The sequence below is a fragment of the Triplophysa rosa genome, linkage group LG6 (genome assembly GCF_024868665.1).
Source record: "Triplophysa rosa linkage group LG6, Trosa_1v2, whole genome shotgun sequence".
NCBI lineage: Eukaryota > Metazoa > Chordata > Actinopteri > Cypriniformes > Nemacheilidae > Triplophysa > Triplophysa rosa.
Window position 1 is genome coordinate 25,193,224 of NC_079895.1, and position 23,975 is coordinate 25,217,198.

Below are 23,975 nucleotides of genomic sequence, written 5' to 3' on the forward strand. Positions count from 1 at the left end.
AACCACTGATCTATATAAATGACTGGATTGAGTTTAGAACGCTAAACCAATGGCAGGAGGTGTAGCCACCGGAAGTGTTCGCGCTGCCATGGTAGTATGCCCTACCGACAGAGGGCATCAATGACTTACAGTCAAAATAACAATCTAAAATAACCCGTTCTGCAGCGTACCAGGCATTAAACGGACAGTTCGCCCAAAAATTTAAATTCTGTCATTTACAGGTTGTTCCAAACCTGTATACATTTCTTTGTTCTGCTGAACACAAAGGAAGATATTTCGAATAATGTCAGTAACCACACAGATCTCATCCCCCATTGACTCCAATAGTATTTATTTTCCCTACTATGGCAGTAAATGGGGGATAAGATCTGTTTGGTTACTGACATTCTTCCAAAGATCTCCCTTTATATTCAGCAAAACAAAGAAACTTGTATAGGTTTGGAACAACCTGAGGGTGAGTAAATGATGACAGAATTTTTATTTTTGGGTGAACTATCCCTTTAAGAACATATACAGTCTGTATTTATATGTATTTAGAATGAGCACATTTGTCATGTTAAGGTGTCTCGTCCGTCTGCTGATCTGATATGTACGCTACTGTAATGAAGATAAATTTAACTCACTTAATATCTAAGATGGGAAACTTCCTGACTTTAAATAAATAACCATTTACATGCTTAAGACAACTGTGTTATAAGAATGCACTGACAGATTTTTTATATGAAAACGGGCACTGGTAAAGTACCGTTTTAACTCCCAATTAATTTTATAGAACGTTTGGGCATACCAACATGACGGCACGATTGCTTCAGTGTAATGACGTCACGAGTAATCCAGTCATTTATATAGATCAGTGGGTCAAACCCAACCAAGGCACAAAGGGAAATACATGTGGTCATGTCTGATCATGGGTTTTTGAAAATCAGATTTAAAAACATATGTAAAAGAATTTAAACTACAATATAGTCCGCCTATCGCGGATTAGATTAGAAGACGCTGATTGGCAAAATTGTATATCATGGCTTAAAATATGTCCAATTCTTGAATCAGTAATTGGCTAATTTGTTACATAGACCCGCCTCCGAGGGAAATTTCTCGATTGCCCCAGAATTGAGTTTGCGATATGAAGACAAGCAGGCAGGACATGTAGTAGAAGCATATATTTCGCACACATGATTTTCCATCAAATATCATATCATAAATATAAATTTTTATAAAGTATTTTATTGTTATTTTGTGTGTGTAGTGCAGGGAGGTCGGCACCCTATCGCCCTCTATAGGCCAGCCGCCACTGCTCCTACACTGTCATCTCAGACCTCACACGGACTGAGGAGCAACAAACTAAACAGCTTCACTTTTCACAATAGAAAGAGTACATAATACACCATGTATATATTTGTATACACATCCATAGACACAATAATTCCATCTAAGGCAAAAAAAAATGCAATTACATTGCAAATCAATATAGGCTAATAGGTAATATCAAAAATGCACATCAGATGGAAGATAACCAGGGGCCTGTTTCAATAAGGAGGTTCAACCAACACCGAGTTAAAATGTGAACTCTGAGTTGATTTACTCAGAGAATCGCAACTCTGAGTTTTCGGTTTCAGAACAGGTGATTTCAATTAGTTCAATCCACTCTGAGTAAGTTCACTCTAGGTTACGCGCGTGCACCATTGATTTAAAAAGCCATCATCAATTGAGCGAAGATAGCACGATTCACCATGGCAACAGCACCAAAAAAAGCAACATGGCGGCAGAAAGCACATGAGAGTGAGGCACACTTTCCGCTCGATTTACTGATGTCCTGAAAATGACTTAAGTTTAAATTAATAAATTGATACCAATAAACAAATAAATTAATCATTAAATGAATGAAACAACAGAAATAATAAAAAAAATAGTATGTTCTCACTCGCCATGAGTGCTCTAGTTACGCAAGTAAGACGTCATGGTGTATAGGACACCTGTAGGGCGTCAGACTCTCGTGCAAAGTTAGACTGATCACCGGTTCGAATCCTGCTCTGAACAGATTTCACTTGGAATGGCAGCATGTCAAATTTACTTGTTTATTACCTTTATCGCTTCATTTCTGCATGTATGTCTGTATTTATTCATTTCTTTATTCATGCACTTTATTTATGTGTAAGGATGGATGAGATATATTTTGATACATCTAATTCACTGTAAAGAAAAACGGTAGTTTTAATAAAAATGCACAGGGAAATGACAAAATTCCACTCGGTGCTCTCCTGAAATCAAAGTACATTCCAATGAATAAATGCAGCCTCTTCATGAATCCTCTAAAAAAGCACATATGACATACAGTATAAGTCACTGAGATGGTCTCTGTGTAATCAAAATGTGTGCCATGAATGACTGTATTAATGAATGAATGGATGAGTTACACCACTTGCGCTTTAAAAGGGGGAGGAGATCGAAATAAACTCTGGGTTTACCAAAGAAAACCTGCTCCCGACCAGGTTAGGTTCACAGAGTAAGTTACTATGGTTACTGACTCCGAGTATAAGATACCTCTCCTTTAGAAACGGGCTTGAGTTACCCCGCTTTCTCAGGTTTGACATACCTCACATTCTGAAACGGAAAACCCAGAGTTTCCCTCATTTCAGGGTTAATATACTCAGAGTTTTCACTAAACCTCCTTTCTGAAACGGGCCCCAGTTCATATAACATATTTACACATTTGACAAAACAAGGATCGATCAATTAATGATTTTTTCATAATTTTGTAACACTTTTAAACAGAACGACTACAACACATACATCTCTCGTCTCAGACCTCATGCAGACTGTGTAGAGATCGCGCCAGCGCACCAATAACATCACAACCGCGAAGCACAAAGGACTCATAAGAAAATAAATGACAAATACAAACACAGACACCTTTCTCTTTTGTCCCACAATATATAATATCCTGACAGAATTGTATCACCAGCATGAATCATCTTTACATAGTGGCTCGTCTCTTGGTCAACTACTTAAACAGGCCCTTTTTATTACTGTATAATCACCTGAATTTATTCCCGTGATAACCCCTGCCCTTTCCAATAATATGGATGGCTTTCCTTTAATTTGTATGTGCCATGGTCAGCTCTGAGGTAACTGCAGTCAATCTGGCTTAGGGCATTTTATTTCATTTCAAGCAAGTCTGTTCAACAAAACAAACAAAAAATACAATAATTGTTTCCTACTATGGTATGATGTCAGTTGCTAAGATTTTTCTTAAAGGGGTCATATGGCGCGAACACGTGTTTGTCTGTCTTTGGTGCGTTATAAGTTGCCCATGCATGTATTAGACACGTAAAATTGCAAAAATAAAGTGTGAGAACAAAAGATGCATTCTATGTAAAAGCGAATGCTCACCCAGACCTGCCTGAAACGCCTCCTGTAACCACACCCCCACAAATCTACGTCAGTTGGTGGTCTGATTTGACTAAGACCGCTCAAATGTATACTCAAGTAAGGTGGGCGTATCTGTCAGTACAATTGAAGAGGAACCTGATGTTCCAAATATGGTAAGAGGCGTTACATTTCCGTCACACGCTTGCAGTATTCCACCAATCACTACGCAGTGGTTAACCGGCCAATCATAGCACACCTCGCTTTTCAGAGCCATGAGCTTTGAAAAAATCTGTGCGTTTCAGAGAGGCGGAGCAGAGATACAAACATGCATGTTATGTGGAAAATACGGCGTTTTTAACCTTAAATCGTGTATACACATTGCATTACATCGAAAACAAACGACAATGTTCGTTTTAGCCGTGTCATATGACTCCATTAATGATTTTAATTGTGTTCAACAGAACAAAGACATGTATACAGGTTTGGAACAACTTGAGGGAGAGTAAATGATGACAGAATTTTCATTTTTGTGTGGAGTATCCCTTCAATTAATATTTTTTATTCAAGCATAAACTAATGCTTCTCTGAAATAAGCTTTGATGGTTTTTTATCATTCAAACATGCTTTTTCATTATTTGTTTGCATTGTTTTTTATTTGTTATTGTATTCGTACAGAGATAAAAGGCTTGATTTTGAAGTTCAAAAGCCCCTCAGGACTGCTTTGATCTTCAGCTCGAGGAAATAATAGATGTATTTAAAGGGTTAAATTCCTGAAAGCGAAATGAAAAGTAAAAGTGGAACCTCTATTACCAAATGTTTTTTTAATCGGACACTGCTAAAAAATAATTGATCAAAATTAATGCTGTGGTTATTCATTGATACATCCAAGACCATGATAATAAAATAAATATCTGCTTAGCATTCAGTGTATAAAAATAGCTATTATTTTTTTCCATAAAAAACAATGTAATTTATTACCAACAGCTGTCGATCGGAAAAAACATAGCCGACCTCATAGTGCGTTAAAAAGCAGTAGTATCAGCACAAAACCATGTGAATGTGGATTAGTGTCTGAGCTACGATGGGAATCAGAAATCGAATACAAAACCTGTATGTATGTTTCTTATTGTTTGGGGTGAGGAGTTAATGTCAACAACAAATATTAGTTATCAGGGCTTTAAAAATAACTCTAACCAGCCGCTCAAAGCCAAAGCCAGATTGACAGCCTTTTGCGTCTGTTGTCTGAGAGTACTGTGCTGTGAGCAGTCATTTCGGGATCCCAGAAGAAAGCGGTGGTCTTGAAGTGAGCACCCACCTGCCAACACATACATTTTCCCCTTTCCTTTAGCCCGAATAACACTTGACTCGTTGCGACTGGGAGGCAATGTCAGCCTTTTGAAATGCTCCACTGTTAGAGTCATATCTCTCTCAGAGAGGAGACGGAGACACAGTGGACATGACAAGCCAATCCAAGCCTCTCGGATGACAGCAGTTTAAAAGTCAGCATAAAATATTTCAGTTGAAATTCTTGGCTCTTTCATTAGAAAGTCCATGATGGATGTCAATGTCAACGCAATTCTGAAGCTCTTTGAATAATCACTTAGCCGTCAGAATTTTTTACATGGTGGGAGGAAAAACCATGGACAGGGCTGTCAGTGCTCGATTCCTAGGAGAGAGTAGCTTTAACCAGTCTGAGTTACAGTGGCCAAATCCTCAAAGTAATTATAATCAAACACGTTCTCGTCTCATGTTAAATGTTCATATCCACATCAATGCATTCTCTCCCGTAGCCTAATACAAGTTGGTTAAAGTGGTTTTGGGCAGGCTTGGTTACAGCAGTAGGAAACGGAATGGGTTTAATCCATCTCTAGGTCTATAAGCTTGTTGCGGGGTCGGGGTGTGTGCATGGGGTTTTTGGAGAAACAGCAGTGGGAAACACCAAGACCCAGCAGCACTGAGAGGAGACAAGCGATCACAGCAGCAGCTACACCATAACTCACAGGCATCTTCAAAGAATCCAACACTACAGAAAGAAGAAACATAACCAATTATAATGAGTCAATGACATTATACACAGTATGAGGACAAATTGATTGCATTTAGTGATCGGGGCCCATATTCACTAACCATTTTGTCTTACCGCTAAGTTTTTAGTTATGAGTTTCTTCTTAAAACCTATTCACAATGCTGCTGAGAGCAACTTTTACTAAGTAACAGAGAAATCATAAGAGAAGGCATGTATTTCAGAAATATTATCCTGTGTGGAATTAGCACAATATCGATAATGGTGGTTTTTAATATCACGATTATTGTGCCATTGTTAGCCTGTATGTAATACATGAAATGGTAAATAACCATGTTTACATGACGACTATGAAGTGGTATGTTTGAACAATTAGCATTCCAAAAAATTATCATCTGAGAAAATTCCACTACAGCATTAAAACTTCATTCTCAGCTTTGCATATTCTTCAGAAGATTTGGAATACAGCACAAATAATATCATATAAACAGTCATATGAACTTAAAGGGATAGTTCCCCCAAATTACTCAACCGAATTACTCACTCTAGTTGTTCCAAATCTGTATAAAATTCTTTGTTTGGTTGAACACAGAGAACGATATTTGGACGAATGCTTGTAACCAAACAGTTCTTGGACCCCATTGACTACCATAGTAGGACAAATTACAACGGTCGTCAAAAGTGCCCCAGAACTGTTTGCTGTCCTACATTCTTCGAAATATCTTCTTTTTTGTTCAAGTGATTTTTCCTACTAAACTGTTTGGTTACAAGCATTCTTCCAAATATGTGTCTCTACGTTCATCAGAACAAAAAAATTATACAGATTCTAAACAATTTAAAGGTGAGTAAATGACAACAGATTTTTTTATTTTTGAGTAAACCGTCCCTTTAAGTTATGGCTCAGAATGGTATATCAGTAAATAATGATTTTTGTTTCACAGACAAGGCTTAAGGTTAGTCCCAGACTAAAATGAATGTTTGAGCTGTCTTGACTGAAAATAACTTGTCCTGACATATCCTAATATATGTCAATGCCCGTGTTAAAAGCAACTTAATATCGTAATTTAACCAAGGCATAGTCCTGGCTTAAGCCCAAAGTATAGTCCGGCTGTCCGCACGACGTAATTATCGTCATCAGGAGGGTCCGTGGTCATCTGCACACCCCGTCCTCGTGCAGCCCAATTTTTAAAACTGCGCAGACGGAACGTGTACAACAGTGCATGCGTGAAAAAATATTGAACCAGCCGAGTCCACTAGGTGACGTACTGCGCATGTGTCGAACTCATCTATCCGCGCTGTGCGGACACGTTTGTGCGCAAGACGGACACAGACGCGGAAAGTCAAGTATACCCCGCCCACTAAGCTAAGCCTTGTCAGTGAAAGCAGGCCTAGAATTCAACACAACTTCTATTTACAACATGCTTACATTCTAGTTTAATAGAGAGAAAAACAGGGGCAGACTTGAGGTCCTGGCCCTTGGTCCACACTCCAGTTGCAGGAGACAGTAACCAGGGTGTGGCAGTGCAATAGTATTCTCCCACATCGTTGTCCTCGGTTTTATGTACACCAAGGACAAATGTCTGCCAGTCAGTACGTTCCAAACTGCACTGAGTTCTGTCACCACCAGTCTTCTTCACCACTCCCCAGCGATCCATGCTTATAAGAGGCAGCACACCTCCATTATCTACAGCTCTTTCTGAACTCTGGAACCAGCGTATGTCGAACGCCACATCACCTACAGGACGGACAGAGTAAAAAAGCACATTATATTTTTTGCTGCAGTGGTACACAGGAAACACATCTAGCTTTTAAAGGGATACTCCACCCAAAAATGAATAGAAAAAATGTCATGAATTGCCCCCCCCCAACAAAGTTGTTCCAAACCTGTATAAAAACATTTGTTCTGATGAACACAAAGAAAGATAATTGAAAAAATGTTTGCAACTGACAGTTCTAGGACATCATTGACTGCCATAGTAGGAATAATTATGGCAGTCAAAGGTGCCGCAGAATTGTTTGCTTTCCTAAATGCTTCAAAATATCTAACTTTGTGTTCAACAACAGAACCAAAAAATGATACAACAGCAGGGGGATTGGCGAGTCGTTCTGTTTTCCTCAATCGAGGAAATTACATGGGCACCCTGGAACTGATCAGTGAAAACGCCAAAAATGTGAGAAGAATTTATAAAGATAATGGGCATCAGATTGCTTCCTGAAATTATTGCCAAAGTGAAAGTGGCCAAGTACTTTTCGATTAGCATCGGTCCACCTTCCGACATGACGCACATCCATCAGCTTAATTTATCATGAGGTATGTTTCATCTGAGGGCCTTGCTGAAGAGAGATTTCGAAAAATTCCTCCCTGTAGCAAGCCACACAGGGAAAGCACTTTGCAGAAATGATGCCAATATTCAAGAGTCACTGATGAAATGGCAGAAGACAACACAGAACCTGATGGATTCCTGCACAAAACAGCTCATACCTTCGGAACGGTATAACAAACTTTTAGTGGTTTTAAAACCGTGACTGCCCAAACCGCGGTATACCTTGAAGCGGTATCGGCCCATGCCTACTGCATTGTATTAGTCGGTTTCAGTGGTTTTGTGTAAGCAGATATTTCTTGAGACGACACCGTGTTTACAGGATTAAAAGGGAAGAAAGATCGGATTTATAGCAGACATTACACAAACATTACTTACCAGTGTTTGGAGCAGCACTCAATGTGGACATAATGCATTTCATTTTGACTGTGTCCCCAGGTAACACCTTGCTGGTATGTGATTGAATGGATATGTTAAATACTGGACCTGCAAAGAGGAAGAACGCACTTGTCTGTTTAAAAGTCAAAGCACACTTTCCATCATAAAAGACTAAACACCACACATAACAGAACATTTCGACAGTATCAATTTTTAAGCATATGCTAGTATACAGATACTAGCAAGACTCCTTTAGAATCTGGTGAAAGGTATTATATAATTGTGCTGCCTATGATGAAAAATGCTGGGTTGTTTCAACCCTCGGTTGGGTAACACCAGCTAAGCATACAGTGTGTTCATTCATAACCCAACAGTATGGTATGTCCATATTTTATCCAGCCATGGGTTGAAAACAACCCAGCATGTTTTAGAGCGTAGCCAGTAGGTTTAATACAGAAAGAGCACCTTTGTGGGCAGAAAACTCATTACAACCCATAGGTCTAGGCTAGTAAGCTAGCATGATTACCTGTGTCTGCAAAAGCAATCTCAATCTTGTTGGACTCATTGACAGCTTGATTCCAATCTGTACCCTGATCACTCATCCAGGCAGTGACTCTGCAATAGTAGAACCCACAATCCGAGACTTGGGCTCCATACAAACGGAATCGGTACTCAAGCTGCCCGGTCTTCTCCAGAACCACGCTGTCCATCCTGTTTGGCTCACTCCACTCCTCCAACTGTAAGACTGAGTCCGAACTAAGCGATAAGACTTTGCGTGATTTTCCACCCCGAGTCTCCTCGAAAAGGATAAGTACAGAGTAAGCAGGATTCTGCAGGTTCTGAGCGGTCACACGGCAGGTCATCTCAAAAGTGGATCCACCAGTGGAGGCTTCTCTTACACGATGTGCTAACACTTGCAAAACCGGCACTGCAAACACAGTATCAATATATTGCATTACATCGGAGAAAATCTCAATTTTCATCAAAGACTGTGTTCATTTGTGTGGATGTCGATGGCCAAAAACGGATCAATAATAAAGAATGAAAATATTTATTATAAGCATAGATATGTTTGTGAACTGGTGTCTATTAATGTAGAGACAATGCTTTATAAATGATAAATTAACTATTTACTAATGCTTAGCTAATGATTAATAGCATGCAGTTATAAAGTGTTACCGACTTCTGTATCATTTTGGATCAATAACAGGATAGTTTAATCTATTAGATCTATAACTACTGTACTTGTAAATGTAGCTTTTATAGTGCTTATTGTTAGCACTAAAGGCCAAATATTTAATGCTCCCTTAATTGTTTTTTTTTTTTTTGATAAGAAACGTATGCTAAATGAAGAAATTCTAAGGAACAGTTCACCCAAAATTAATATTTTGTCAATTGGACAAAAAAATACTGAGGGAGTCAATGGTGACCCAAAATAACTTAAATAACTTAAAATCTCCTCATTCGTGTTCAGCACCACAAAGAAATGTATACAGGTTTGTAACAACTGGAGGGTTAGCAGATGATGACAAAATTTTCATTTTTGGGTGAATTATTCCTTTAAGTTTAGTTTCACACACATTCAAAGTTAACCCGGTCCCCTCTTGGAGCACAGCGATGTTACTGCAAAAAATGGAAGCAGTGGAATAACGCTCTTTTAACTGAATTTGAACAAAACAAGATGAGCATGAAAAACAAGTTAGAGGCAAAGACTCTAATATCTGCTTACCCTTTGGTGACCACTGAACAACCACTGAAGTCGACGGGACATCCTTTGCTTTCTCCCATCCACCTTGCCGGCCGGAAGTCCATGCAGTTACGGAGCACAAATAAGAGCCCATGTCAGTATCTCTAGTCTGCAGCATTCGCAAAATGAAGATGTTGGGATCTCTCTTGGTCACTGCTATGTCCCCTCTCTCCAGCCTCTCCTTGTACTGCCTGCCTGTAGTTAAAGCTCCGTGCTGATTTAGGGAGGCTATTATGACTTCGTTCTGAGATGCATCTTTAGTTGTGTTGGAGTAAGACCAGGTCACACCTAGGAGGCCATCTTGGAGATGAAGGAGGTTCGTCACCTGACAGCGCAATTCAGTGGGATCACTGGTGAACTGAGGGGTCAGAGGGGCTTCTAGGGTCACTTTAAACTGTGGCTCTGTGTCAAAAAGAAATAGAAAACCAACATAGTCACTTACACTTATGGTTCCTCTGCCATTTAGAGCCTTTATAAAAATATAAATCCAATGTTACCAAAACAGGAAAAATATCATGATATCATTGCGTTAGCAATATAGGGTCATTTCACATTAAATCAACCAAATATCTTTCGTTACAGGCATGCATATTTTGTAAAAAGAAAACAGCATGAAAAGTGCTTTTCCCTCATTTTTGAACTATCAACATTGGTATATAATGCCACAAGGATTTCTCAAGTCAAAAGATTTCACTGACAGATCTACTGTACCACTCTCTGTTAAAAAAAATTAAATTATTATTTTTTTACTAACCCCAGTTATCTGTAACTAATGTAACCCCGGTATCTCATGACCTTCGGAGAAAGCACCAATTCGCTAGTTGCACAAGATGGCGGCGGTGAGCCTTTGGGATGCCAGAGTAATTTCCAGTCGTATAACACTGTATGGGAAAAGGAGGATTTTTGGCCAGCAAATATGGGTGTTTTTTAGATATGGAGAAGAAAGTAATATATTCGAGATATGACAGATCCTCTTAACATTGCTGAGGACTTCGTTAAGCCAAAACAACTCGATAGTGTTATACGACCGAAAATTAGTCTAGGGACTCTGCCGTCACAAAAGCTCACTGGTGCCATCTTGTGCAACTACCCACGTCTGCCAGTTACGGCAGACCAATCGCTGCAGTGATTAAGGGGTCTCTCTGTCTGCCTGTATATAAACCGCAGCCACCTGCCGTATCGTCATTCTCCGCGTATCTCTTCTTTTTTAAACAAAACAGCTTTAAAGTAATGTTATTAATGGGTTCGTTAGGGCCTTTAGAGCGTATTCAGGACCACGGACAGCTCCCAATGGCTTTGATCCTGGATTTAGCCGTTGTGCGCCTCGCCCACGGGAGGGTGAAAGAAATTGTTTTGAGAGGATGGGACAGAGAAACCCTGAGTGATGTCTCCAAACCCCTCCTGATGCCAAACTGATGTCTCAGATCCATCCAGCGCCTCTTCTTGTTCCCCCGAGATGGAGCAGATCTGATATTCACTGCCGCCTATGCTTTTTGGTTTTACAAAACCAAGCTTTAAATGTGGGGCTACATTACCTGACTGCTGTGGGGATGGAGAGTGATGACTGATTATCCGCAAGCCCCTCTCTTCCCGAAGGTTTGAAATTTGGCTGACTCGGGTAATAAGTCAGAGTTGTCCGCAGGTCACATTAGCCGGCTTTCGACTGTCGGGCCAGGGCTTTCGTTGAGCCGGGCTGAGCCAGTATCCTCGGGCTTCTAGCTGCGAGTCCAAAATCAAGTTGCCTCCAACTATCAGGCCAGTAGCATGACTTCTCCAAAACCCAGCCCTAAAAACGCCTCTCTGCGCCAAACATGGCCTTTGGATCAGTTTTTTCAGAGACTCCTGATAAACTCAGCCACAGCTGAGTATCTCTTTCACACAACCACTAAGCCTATGTCCTCTGTCTGTAATCTAGTGTCACTGCAGCATACACCATTGTTAAAACTTTCCAGAATTTTCTATGGCAGTTGGAAATATTTTAAACAGACTGCATAGCACAGCAATCAGATGAGAGAGCTTCACCCACTACTGTTGCCAGATAAAGGTTAGCATAAACTGAATAGCTAGACCAGGATAGTAAATGGAAACAAGCGTGCAATAATAATAATAAGGACAGTTAAGAGGTTAAGAAATAAAAGTTTAAACAAGATTCAATCTTACCTAAATGAGTCACCAGAACTTGCACTGTGTCAGATGTTTTCTCTGCTGCCTGGTACCATTTTTCCCTGCCCTGTTGAAGCCAGGCCTTGACACGGCAGGAATATAATCCAGAATCAGAGCGGTCAACCTTATGGACAAGCAGTCGAAAGGTTCTTGCATTTACTTTGCTGAAACCCACGGCCTCAGACCCGTTCTGCAAGAGCCCATCACGCCCTATATGGATGAGAACTCGAGGGCTGCCTGAGCCATCAATTGATCTGACTAGCCACATTAACTCCAGGCTCAGAGAGGGGAGGACATTAGCAGCCACTGTGCAAGTCAGATTCAATGTGTCCCCCACATTAAGGGTGGTGTTCTTCTCCACGGCAACCATCAAAGACTGGGCTGAAATGGAGCAAAGGTGTCACGCCATAAGCTAAATGCAAAATGTGTTTTGTTTTCTTTAAAAGCAGCCTATGTAAAAAGAGCTAAAGGAACAATTTTCAAAAATGAAAGCCATCTCCCTGGTTGTTTCAACCATACATTAAAGGGGAACTCCGCCAGCAAATGAAAATTCTGCCACGAATTACTCACCCTCAATTCGCTCGACAAGCCTAGGGCATTCATTCATCTTTGCAAACGCAAATTAAGATACAGTAATTTTGATGAGGTTCGGGAGCTTTCTGACTCCTGCCCATAGACAGCAAAGAAACTGACTTTCAAAGCGCAGAATGTCAGTTACGTTGCTGTCTATGGGCGGGAGTCAGAAAGCTTAATTTGCGTTAATTAGGCTTGTCGAACGACTTAAGAGTAATTCATGGCAGAATGTTCATTTTTCGGAGGAGTTCCCCTTTAAACCTGAACTCTTTTTTTTAACTTTACAGTAGAAACACTTTCACATGTCACCACATGTGACACTAGGGCTGGGCGATATATATTGCGATTCACGCTAATTATACATGTCTAAATCGATTCTGAAATCGAATCGATGTTTTATGCACAGCTCTTCCGTGAACTATGGTCGTTTGATCAGTAGGAAGTACTGCTCGATCTAAAATCACTACGAGATTGAGTCGTTTATGACGTGTTTATGACGTGTATTTGAAAAAGCAACACTCGTCTATCATCATTACTATAAATCAACGTTATTATCATGAAAATACTTGAAAAGGTTTGAAGAACAGCGATAGAACATGACCACAGGCATTTCCTGGAACTAATTGTTCTTCTTCTGTTTCCCATATTCGGAGTTTCTGCGCAAGAGGCTCTCTGGCTTTCGGATGTGGCGGCATTTAACCATAAGTCACTAAGAAACTGAGAGCATAATCGTACGATATATCGCCCAGCCCTATGTGACACTATTTTTACCCAGTTTTCTACACACAAAAAGGTTTCAAAACCACATGAACTTCACATGTGATACTAGGTCTCTACTGCTAAAATGTATCTTCAATAAAGCTGCTGTGCAACAATGCAAAATTGTGAAAAGCGTTATTCAAATAAATATGCACACTGGGTAATCTTTGCATTCAAAATAAAATGAACACATTCTAATAAGCTATTAAAAAGGAGATACATTCTGGTAGCCCTTTAGACTGGTATCACTGCGTGATTCTCTGTGAGAGCCAAAATTCTGATCAATTTGTTTTCATAATTTTGCTGATCTGTTTGTGGCTGCTGTTTATGAAGACTGCCACACCATATTATTTTGAATGATTTACTGAGTCAGTCTATTATTGTGATGGGGTCCGTTTTGTCATAATGCAAAAGTCATACGGCATTTGCTATGCTACACCGTCAAAATCATACCAGTGCACACAAACCTTTGTTGGCAAGAAATGACCTAAATGCAAATAAAAACAATTGTGTGTCAACTGTCTTCACGGCAAATGCTGTCATAATGTTGTCGAGTCGGTCATATCATTATATTTCATAAGCGCTCCAGACTTTTAAAGAATAACTATTACAATGTCCTTAAAATTACATTTCATGCGGTGTGTTGTTGCTGTGTGTGAATGTAAGCAGTCTGCCCAGTTATAAAGACGAAGTGAACAAATAACAAAGTTATTGGCTTGGGAAAAAAGATCCATGATAAACAAAACAAATAATAGAAGAATTATTTTGGTCTTTGCATGATACAAAGCAATGTTAATGCGCCATCTGTGTTGTGCCCCAATGTTATTGGAACACACAGATTTATGTAGTAGGGGACAAAGGAGTAGAATAAGATGTAACTCACCTATAGGCGTTACTACGACCTTTCCCACTTCTTCAGTCCTCTCCAGTATCTTTCGCCACTTTTTTCCTTCTTCACCCTGTCGCACCCACTCTCGGGCTGTACACACATATACCCCCACTTCCATAGGCTTTGGATTGGTCAGGACCAGTCCATAAAAGCCACCACCACGAAGATCCAACTGAAATCCACCATCTGCATAAAGCTGAGAGTAGTTGCTCTCTACTTTGATTTCATCATCTGGTCCAAATGTTAAGATTTCCTCGAATGGGTTATTCCCTCTCCTGATAGACCAAGTAACTGAGAGGAAAGTATGCTCTGTGAACCCTCGGGTGATGCTGCATTGAAGCTGCACTGATTCTCCTTCATTCACCACTGATTTCGAAACGGCCGTAGCCACCTTCAGACTGTCCCCAATCACTGAACAAAATAAATGTACAACACGTTAGATCAGGCAGGAAAGCAGGCTGAAGGTTTAAAGGTGACGTGGGTAAGGCCCAAAAAGCCATATGACTGACAGGTAAAGCAACAAACCACGTTTTTGTATCTCATTTTGTGCCGCTACATATTTATGGCCATGGAAATTTCCCACAGTAACAGACCAGTGTGCAAAAGTTCACATGTCAAAAGTTAACAACAACAATGTTAATACATTTATGCCGTGAACCTCGCATACTTTTAAGAATTTAGCGTTTAGTCGACCGTAATGAATTCTCATTGTAACCAATGTAAACAACACAGCTTCTAGGGTTGATGGCTACAGTGAAACATCGTAATGGACGACGAGATCGCCCTGCAGCGTTTTAAAGTGAGACACATCTTTATACGGCGCGAGCTGCGCAGTTATCAATTCAGGCGTGTGTCATCTGTACAGCGCGAGCTTCACAGTTATAAAGTGAGGCTTGATTGTATTGTTATTCTGATGTTATATTCAATAAAAAAATTATAAAGTGAGGCCAGTGTTGGGTAAATTACTCTCAAAAAGTAATTAATTACTAGTTACTAATTACATATTCAATAGTGTAATTAGATTACTGTACAAATTACTCTCTCCAAAATGTATTTAGTTACTTATTACTAATTACTTTCTATATCCTACATCAACCTTGATTAGTTAAGTGATTCAAGGATAGACATGAAAGGGCTCTTTTAATTCATTTAAATAAATAATATTAAACTACATAAAGTAGTATTATTAACTGACCAAAGTATTACAAATGTGAGAATTATACATTAAAGCACGGATTTTAAAGTTAGACTTTGAATTTTGATGTCAATTCCACTATTGCACACACATATATTACACACAGTATTTAGTTTAATTACATCAAAAGTAACTGTAATTAAATTACAGAAAAAACAAGAGTAATCCCTTACTTTACTTTTTCAAGGGAAAAGTAATTAAATTACAGTAACTAATTACTTAGTAACTAGTTACACCCAACACTGAGTGAGGCACGTCTTCTTTATACAACGCGAGCTGCGCCGTTATAAAGTCAGGCTAGACTGATCTGTACAGCGCAGTGCGATGAAATACAGAAGAATCCTCATTAAAGCTACAAAACACATTGATTTATTCTTTTCTTTTGTTATTTGATTAACATTAGTGACAGGAGTCACAGCAGCACGTTTAAGAGCGCGGCCCCTTTAAGAGCTGCCGCTCTAAGCAGGTCTAATGTAATTCCTATTTTCACTACTCTTTGCATTCATTTAAGACTTCATTGAACTCGTTGAAGACTGTGTTTGCGAAAATTACAGCAAAATGTGCTTTCTGGCATAATCTTGTGTATTATTTACACCTCAGACAAGAAAAAAGTAAAATACACACTAAAGTCACGAGTCTCACGACCCCTATAAACTAGAAAATAGTTACGATTGCACTCTTTAGGCTATAGTAATATGTAAGATATTACCTGACCTAGATATTGCTGATCTAACATTCATATTTACTTCAGAAAGATGCGAAAGAAGATTGGGGTAATGTTTAAAATAAAATAAGATTACAGATAAGACTAAAATAAAATAAAATTAGATTAAGTCTCACATAAAAAAAGAGAGAGATAGAAGTCGCAGCAATACAATATTAAAGTTGTAATATTTTGAGAATAAATTTGTAGCAATAAGTAGAATTTATTATAAATATATAATAGAATGTTTGTCTTGTAATCCTGCAGTAAATCACCATTAGGTGAACTGGAGATTCAGATTCTGCCATTTCACTACACCCCATTAATGCATTGTCATACACTACAAACTACAAATTTAAGCAATTTTTACCAGGTTAAGTAAAAACGAGTTTTTAATAGCCAATACAACTTGTTATCTAGAAAAGGGACAGCCAATGTAAAACATACACATACAAATGAATTCAGTTGAACACAAAAAAATCTATACTTCACTTTAAATTTAGAGGAATGTTATCATCAATGAAACTGTCATTGAACTAGGGTTTCTGAATAGGCTGAATATAAAGGGATGAATGGGTCTGTATGGGATAAAACCCAGTTTTAGCACAAGGTCAGTATTCTTGTAAATAAAATAAAATCTTAGCAGGCATGACCCACCTTTGAGCTCAACATCAGCATCGTAGTTCCCACTGACGACCGAATCAGTGCTAGGGGTGGAGCAGCGATACAAGCCACTATCTGTTGCTCTAACCTTCTTGAATCTCAGCTCCACAGAAGAATGCCCAAGCTTATTAATACTGATGTCACCACTGTTGACCCGATCCTTCACCGAAGAGTCTGTGAATCCACTGTCAAAGGTGGTGGAGATGATGTTGACCAGCTTGTCACCAGAAAGCACCATAGACCAGTCAAAATCCTGATCACTTGGCCCCTCGTAGTCAGACACATCACAGTGAATGGAGACCGCTTGTCCTTCTACATGCATCAGCGGTCCAGTTGGAACCTTAACCACACGGCTCTCACAGAGCACCACTGTGAGGAGAAAAGCTTTGTCAGATATAAAGTATGTTCCAAGTAATTACAAGACTGTTCAATGATGTTCAAAGCTTATTGAACCATTGACAGTGGATCTGTTAAAGGCACAATATGTGAGAATTTTGCACTTAAATTTCCAAAAACCACTAGTACAGTGTGATATATTTTCAAAACAAACTACAAAAAGGAGTTTTGTAACGGTTTTAATGAAAGACGTTTATGGTTTATAATAGTATTTCAATGGAAACCATTCAAATTTCTTTGATGGGATCTGTTGGGTTTCTGTTGTTTTTTCCAGCTGGGGTAGCCTAAATTTATCTTAAATAAATCATGTAATTGATCAGTCTTTAGAATCATTAGTTATTATTAGAACATCATTATTTTAAAATGTACAGTATATGCAGTTGGATACAAATAAGTTGTATAATTTTAATGTTTAATGGTATGGTGATGTTCTGACTTGGCTCCGTGTATAGTTTTTACATCATTAGTTGAGTTTTTCCTTAAGAAAAAACTTTTTTTTACATTTACATTTACGCATTTAGCAGACACTTCTGTCCAAAGCAACTTACTTATTGAAGCAAACTGAATTTTGGAAAACAATTGCAAGCTTAGAAATCAAACTGTGAAATGTGTCAATGCCCTGCCTTATTAAAGGTGCAGTGAACTAGGACCACAATTTTAACCCAAGCTTTTGTTATATAAGAGGGAATCGTATTCAAGTGAACATCCTGTAAGTGTCAGACTTGAAAACACCCTTGTTACTGAAATAACAACTGTTATTGACACGAGGCTCAGCAAACGGCAGGTTCTGGAATGCACCTATAGGTTGAACACCGCCTCCACAGAAGAATATCAACACCTACTTCTCTAGCCCCGCCCACTGGTTCGCGCATGACAGTACTGAACACAAGCTGCATGGAACCAGATAGAGCGAGAGTAAGCATCATGCCGTTAAAGTTCGCAGAATATTGTGCAGTGCCTGGTTGTGGAAGAACACAGTCACTGCATAACCTTCCTTCAGATTCCGACAGTAGGAATGCGTGGTTGAAGTTTATTTTTAAAGATGTTCCAGCTCACGTGGGGAAAACATTTGAGCGTTTGTTCGCTTCATTTCAACGCGGATTCCTTGAACAAGTCTTTGCGGAGAGACTAAAATTAAAAAGCAGTGCTGTGCCGTCAATATTGGATCCGATAGGAATGGCGCAGCAATCTTATGTGAGTAGGGATGCTCATATTGACCGTTTAACAGTTAACTGATCGTAAAAATTTTGACCGGTTAATACTATCACTTAAACGATTTAAAAGGTATGTTTATTTTAAGTTTAATAATATTAATATAATAATAATAAAAATAATTTAATAATACGTTTTTAAATGACTATTAAATCGTACATGTTTTTAGTTTTCTGTATGGTGAAAGAAAAACATGCTAAGCATTAACTCACGGAGTGTGCAGATGCGTGCGACTAGGTGTAAATGCCCTCCGAAACGTTTTCGAGACCGATTAAAATCCGATCACGCAAGTCACTTGACGAAACAGGACACGTGTAATTCATCTGATTGTTGAGGCCACATTTGTCAGGGCTATACTCCTCCAAACGGAGTGCCACTGGCAGCCTCGCTCAAGTTCTTTGTTTCAAATGTAGACATGGGACAATTGCGCTCACAATGCGCTAGGGATGTAACGATTCACCGTGAGCCGGTTGAAAATCGATTATAATTTGTTACGATTCAAATCGGTTGAAGTGTGAACTGAATCGCAATACATTTTTTGAACAGCAGGGGCTGCCATGTTCACTGCAAACCTAAATGTGGACATGCTGATATTTCTTAAATGCAAAAAAATCCAAGAAAAGCACAGACAGTATTAGTTTGTTTATATTAAAGATACTTTTTCTATTATTAATTTGTTTTAAAATTGCAGTTTAGTTTTGTTATTTGAAATTAAAAAAAGTATTATACAAAGAAACGTGAAGCATTTAAGAAATAATGCAAGGGAAGTTGTTCATTTCTAACTTGTTTCAACTCATTTTGTAAAAATAAATTGTGAGTAAATCGTGAATAAATTGCATCGTGAGATCAGAATCGTGAATCGCATCGCGAGCTGAGTGAATCATTACATCCCTACAATGCGCAGTGACATTCTCTGTCTGCCCGGCATGTCTACGGCTAAGCAAAGCTAATAGCGGAGCTACTGCAAGGGAATTTCGGTGCTAGCCATCAATTTATCCTTTACATAAACGTATCTCATGGATGCTTAGCATCGGCTGCCCGTGCGCTTTGGAGAAGAAAGCGGCGCGACCAGTGGTTCCCTGCCTTCTTTTAGACGTGACGTAAAAATACGAATGTGAAATATGAATAAGTAAAAAATAATGTTTGTATTTTGGGTGGTATAGCAGATCGGATTTATATATGTTTAGCTAAGACTGGCTGGTGGAAAGCAAATGTGACGCGCTTCCCGAGGCGTTATCTCTACATTCCCGGGACATCCGTGCCATCTGAAAGGGTGTTTTCTGCCGTGGGTCTAATTGTCAACAAGCTCCAGACTGTCACCACAACACGTAAACATGTTACTTTATTAAATAAAAACTCCAAGCTTTGGATTGAGGTAGGCCTGCTATTTTTATTTGATGAAAAAAAAATTCTGACGGATATAAACTTTGCCGGTTCTTCTGTGTTTTCGTTTTGTCATATTTTGTTAATTAATTCATTTTTTTTCTTGCCTGTTTATTTTATGCTTTGGATTTATATATTATTTGAGTTTTTCTCCATTGTCCAAATGCCGTGAAGGTCTGTGAAAATGTGATAATATGTGAATGCAGGTGCTGTTGTTGATGTATTCGTTATGCTGCTGTTTGCATGTTAAAATAAATCTGTGAAAAAAATGTTTGTATATTTAACGTGTCACAGACCCTCGTCAACTGTAGCTGTGTTCTCATTTCGAAGTCTTCGTTCTCTGTATGTCGCATGCGAAGGCGTATGCGGCGGACAAACGCGACCTCCGGAGGACACAGCCTTCGAAATGAGACGCAGCATGTATTTTTTTAATTCCAGTTTATTATTAGAATCTTATCGGTTAACGGTTAATGTTCGGATAACGAGTGTCTGTTCTCGGTTAGGGAAATTAACCGAAATGAGCATCCCTATATGCGAGTAAAACATATTTGTACTATGCGTCACTATTGCTTTGTTAGAGATCGCTTGATATGCCCTGATAATATTACCTGCGGACCTCTAGTCATTTGTAATAATTGTAATCGGCTTCTCTGTGATTTGGCGGGCTCATATATCATTTTTCAATGTTTTATCCACTGTTTGAAGTGTTTCGATATTATTTCTGGTGCTGGGTCATATCCATATCTGCCAACACTGTCATTTTGGCTGTGAGTCTACCGTTTGTTTATTTATCATGAAAACTATAACATTTGAGACCAGCGATCGCGGTGATCTTCTGTCCGGTTCGCAGGTCTTAAATGCTGACATGTACGGTCATATATCACTAAACACCATACAACTATAGGCTATTCAAACTATACACAAAGCCTTGCCATCACATCCAGAAAATAAGTCCGTAAATTTGAGTAAAATCACGTTACGTGTCTAACCAAATTCACAGAAGGCTCCAACTAAGTCAACTACGCAAACGCGTTTACTACGCGTTTACTTCCAAGTTTTCTATGCAGCCCACCCTTAAAAAGCGTGTCTCCAGCCGGCCTCAAAACCAGGGTAGAAAACAGCCTATTACTTATTGATTTTGATGTTTTCGAATGTAAAAACCACGCGAACGTCATAAGTAGACATCAGATAATAGTATAAAACAATAAAAATGGCTAGTTCACTGCACCTTTACACACAGTAGCAGCAGTTTGACTATTGATGACTATTGATGGTATGGTGGTTTTTCTATTATAGTATTGAGTTTCTTATATGAAATAATACATTTAGGTTAGTTATAGGTTTCATGGGTCAAAGGTTATGAGCCCAGGATGAGCACCAAGCGGCACCATTAGACAAACACACAGACACTTTGAAAACACACACAGCACACACTTTTGGAGACATTAGTCGGTTCAAGTTACAAACGAAAACACGAGCACTGATTGTGTTCAATATTATCTTGTCTAAAGTGCATGTTCACTTCACTCTTTGAAGTACACTAAGCTAGGAGTAATAAATGACAATGTGACATACATCTGCTTTTTAAAGATGGATGTATGTGCCTTTCTTTTTAAAGCTTTAGAAAGGTTTCGCCACAGTTAAATGCTGATATAAGGAGCTTGACATTTAACTGTGGAAGGTCAAAAGAGGATGGACTAAAAAAATAAGTGATGTCATGTAAAACCTGATTGGTAGAAGGTGATGTCAGGTAAAACATGATTGGTTTAAACTGTGATAACAACTTGAGAACAATGTATAAAAGATGGAGTCAGATGTGTATTCATTGGACATCATCAGATGAACTCTGTGTGTCTCACTTTGCTTGCTCGAGCAAATAAAGTGTAAACTCTTGGCATCTGGAACCCTTGTCTCTGAGATTTCTTTCTGCGATGGAAGGCCGATTCGCCACAACAATGGAAGACAGAAACCTGAAGGACATTTCTCCATTCAGCTGGCTCAAAGTTCACTAAAAAGCTATTTTCAAAAGCTGAAATAATGTCCTTGTTTTATTTATTAGTTAAAATAGGTCAAACTCAATATGGAATAATCGATCAAAACCTACTGATTAATCTGCCAAATAATTGGCGATTAGTCGAATAATCGACAGGTTAATCGATTATCAAAATAATCGCTTGTTGCAGCCCTAGTTTTGGTTTCATAGAAATTCATATGGGACTTGAATGACACAGGGGTTGGTAAATAGCCTAATTATTATATTTTAATTTTTAGGTTTAATGTAGAATGTGGATAAAATTCACACAGACGAAGGAAAAGACAATAACCAAAAACATTGTCAGTTCCCCTAGGTGTTTATTAGAATTCAGCTGAGATCAAACCTGTTATACCAACAAAAAAAGCCCACAAACCCAAATATGTGTGACTATTTATGTAAATGAAGTAAGTGTTTGGTCCAGAGGTCTTGTTAACCTAAAATTCTCCGTCATTGACAAATTTTTTATACCTGTGACGGATAAATCTGAAGGCCGTCTGTCATTTTGACGTATTACAATGAGGGCAGTTTGTAATTCCCCTTTTTGTCGAGTTGGTAGCATCCAATCATTTCCTTTCATCAGAACGTGATCGTAGGGACGCGTACGTTTCCCTTTCATTACTCAAAAAAGTCTAGCACAACCTCTGGTTTGGTCAATAAGTAAGTGTTTTGAAACAAACTGTATCAATAACAAGCCAATGAAACAAGGATTTGGAAAAGTATACTGGGGAAAAAAGAGACTGAAATAGAGAAAGCCGTAAGGAAAAGGTGGGACAAAATTTTGTGACTTGTAAGAACTTGTCTTCGCATGCACCAATGGTTGTTCAGATGAGGTGGAAAGCTTAACTCAGTAACAAAAATAAGACTGTTGTAGGCTTATGTGAGTTCAAACATCAAGATTAAAACAGGTCACAAAAAAGAAAGCATGACTGCAGATCAGAGCTGATATGTAAATGGTAGTGAAATGTGATTCAGTCCAGTTGTACAAATGTGTCAAGACAGACAACACAGCTAGGAACTGGGAAAATAGATCATCACATTCCACATTCCACAAAGAGGCTTAAATAAACAACATCCAGAATATCCAACTCACACAACATTCACTTCGGTCATATTGCCCCATGACTAAATGGAGACTGTTTGGCCCTCATGTGTCTATTCAAGGTGCTGTTAGGTCAGAAATGTGAGTGGTTTTAAAATAGTTGGCCCTAATCCACAAATGAGCCACATGTCTGTTCAGACCTGCAAAAAGCAATTCAATTCATCATATAACATTAGAATAAATCCAACAATATAATGAGGACAAAAACAAAACGTTTTACTCAAATGGTGCACAAATTTATCTGTGAAGTTTGCCAATACCAATGTGGACAGGTTGCTGTCACTGTTAAAAAGTTATGACCAAAAGTTATGATAAATACAGGTTTACAGGTGATCGAATAAAGGACAGGTGATCGTGTTTCAGAATTTAACCTGGTGGCAGAACACGTTTTATACCAGGGTTACAGTTTTGGATCATTTCACACAGACCCATTAGCCAAAAACTGGAGGTTGACAACTATTCTAACTCTTAAAAGTCCCAAAGGAAAATCCAAAAAAAGGTTATTGGCAAGAGTTGCGAGTTGTCAAAAATATTGGTATTTACTTATGACATCTAAAGACTGTTTAAACGCAGTATTTGACACATGAAGGACTAACGTTAGCAATTTGACAGAATTCTGGAGTAAGTCCATATTTATCATAAGATATAACAACAATTCAGAATTCAAACACAATCATCACAAGTCGACAAACGCGCTCTTTGGAACACGAATTTAGCTTTTGTGTTTAAAACAATTAATAAAAAAGAAACAACTCACCAAGAGAAATGACTAGCATCAAAAAGTGAAAAAGCCCCGTTTCTTTATCCATCTTGGTGGCGCGTGTTCCTACCACGAGATGTCTTTTGTCACTCAACCGGGAAAAGAGTGAAACAATCCTCCAGTGAGAGCTGCGAACGTCGACTTTCTACTAACGTTACGCACCCAAAAGTTAAATTAAGTTTCGTAAGACTCGCATATGTAATGTACTGTTATAAATCCCGTTTGAGGTGAGAGGAATCATAAAAGATTCGGACATGAGTCACGATGAGTATCGCTACGTTCGTATCCGGAAGTGTGGATATTTCTC

The 23,975-nt window shown here is 38.8% G+C and overlaps 1 protein-coding gene across 1 annotated transcript; it reads right to left on the minus strand.

Annotated features, from left to right (window-relative positions):
- Window positions 1–1,145: 1,145 nt before the first annotated feature.
- On the minus strand, window positions 1,146–23,975 carry LOC130555951 (prostaglandin F2 receptor negative regulator-like). Its single transcript, XM_057336519.1, has 9 exons — window positions 23,666–23,975; window positions 16,778–17,152; window positions 14,217–14,633; window positions 11,999–12,382; window positions 9,821–10,240; window positions 8,618–9,019; window positions 8,092–8,199; window positions 6,819–7,127; window positions 1,146–5,392 (listed from the first exon to the last, which is right to left on the minus strand). The coding sequence occupies exons 1-9, from the start codon at window positions 23,715–23,717 to the stop codon at window positions 5,226–5,228; spliced, it is 2,634 nt and encodes an 877-aa protein (XP_057192502.1). The 5' UTR covers window positions 23,718–23,975; the 3' UTR covers window positions 1,146–5,225.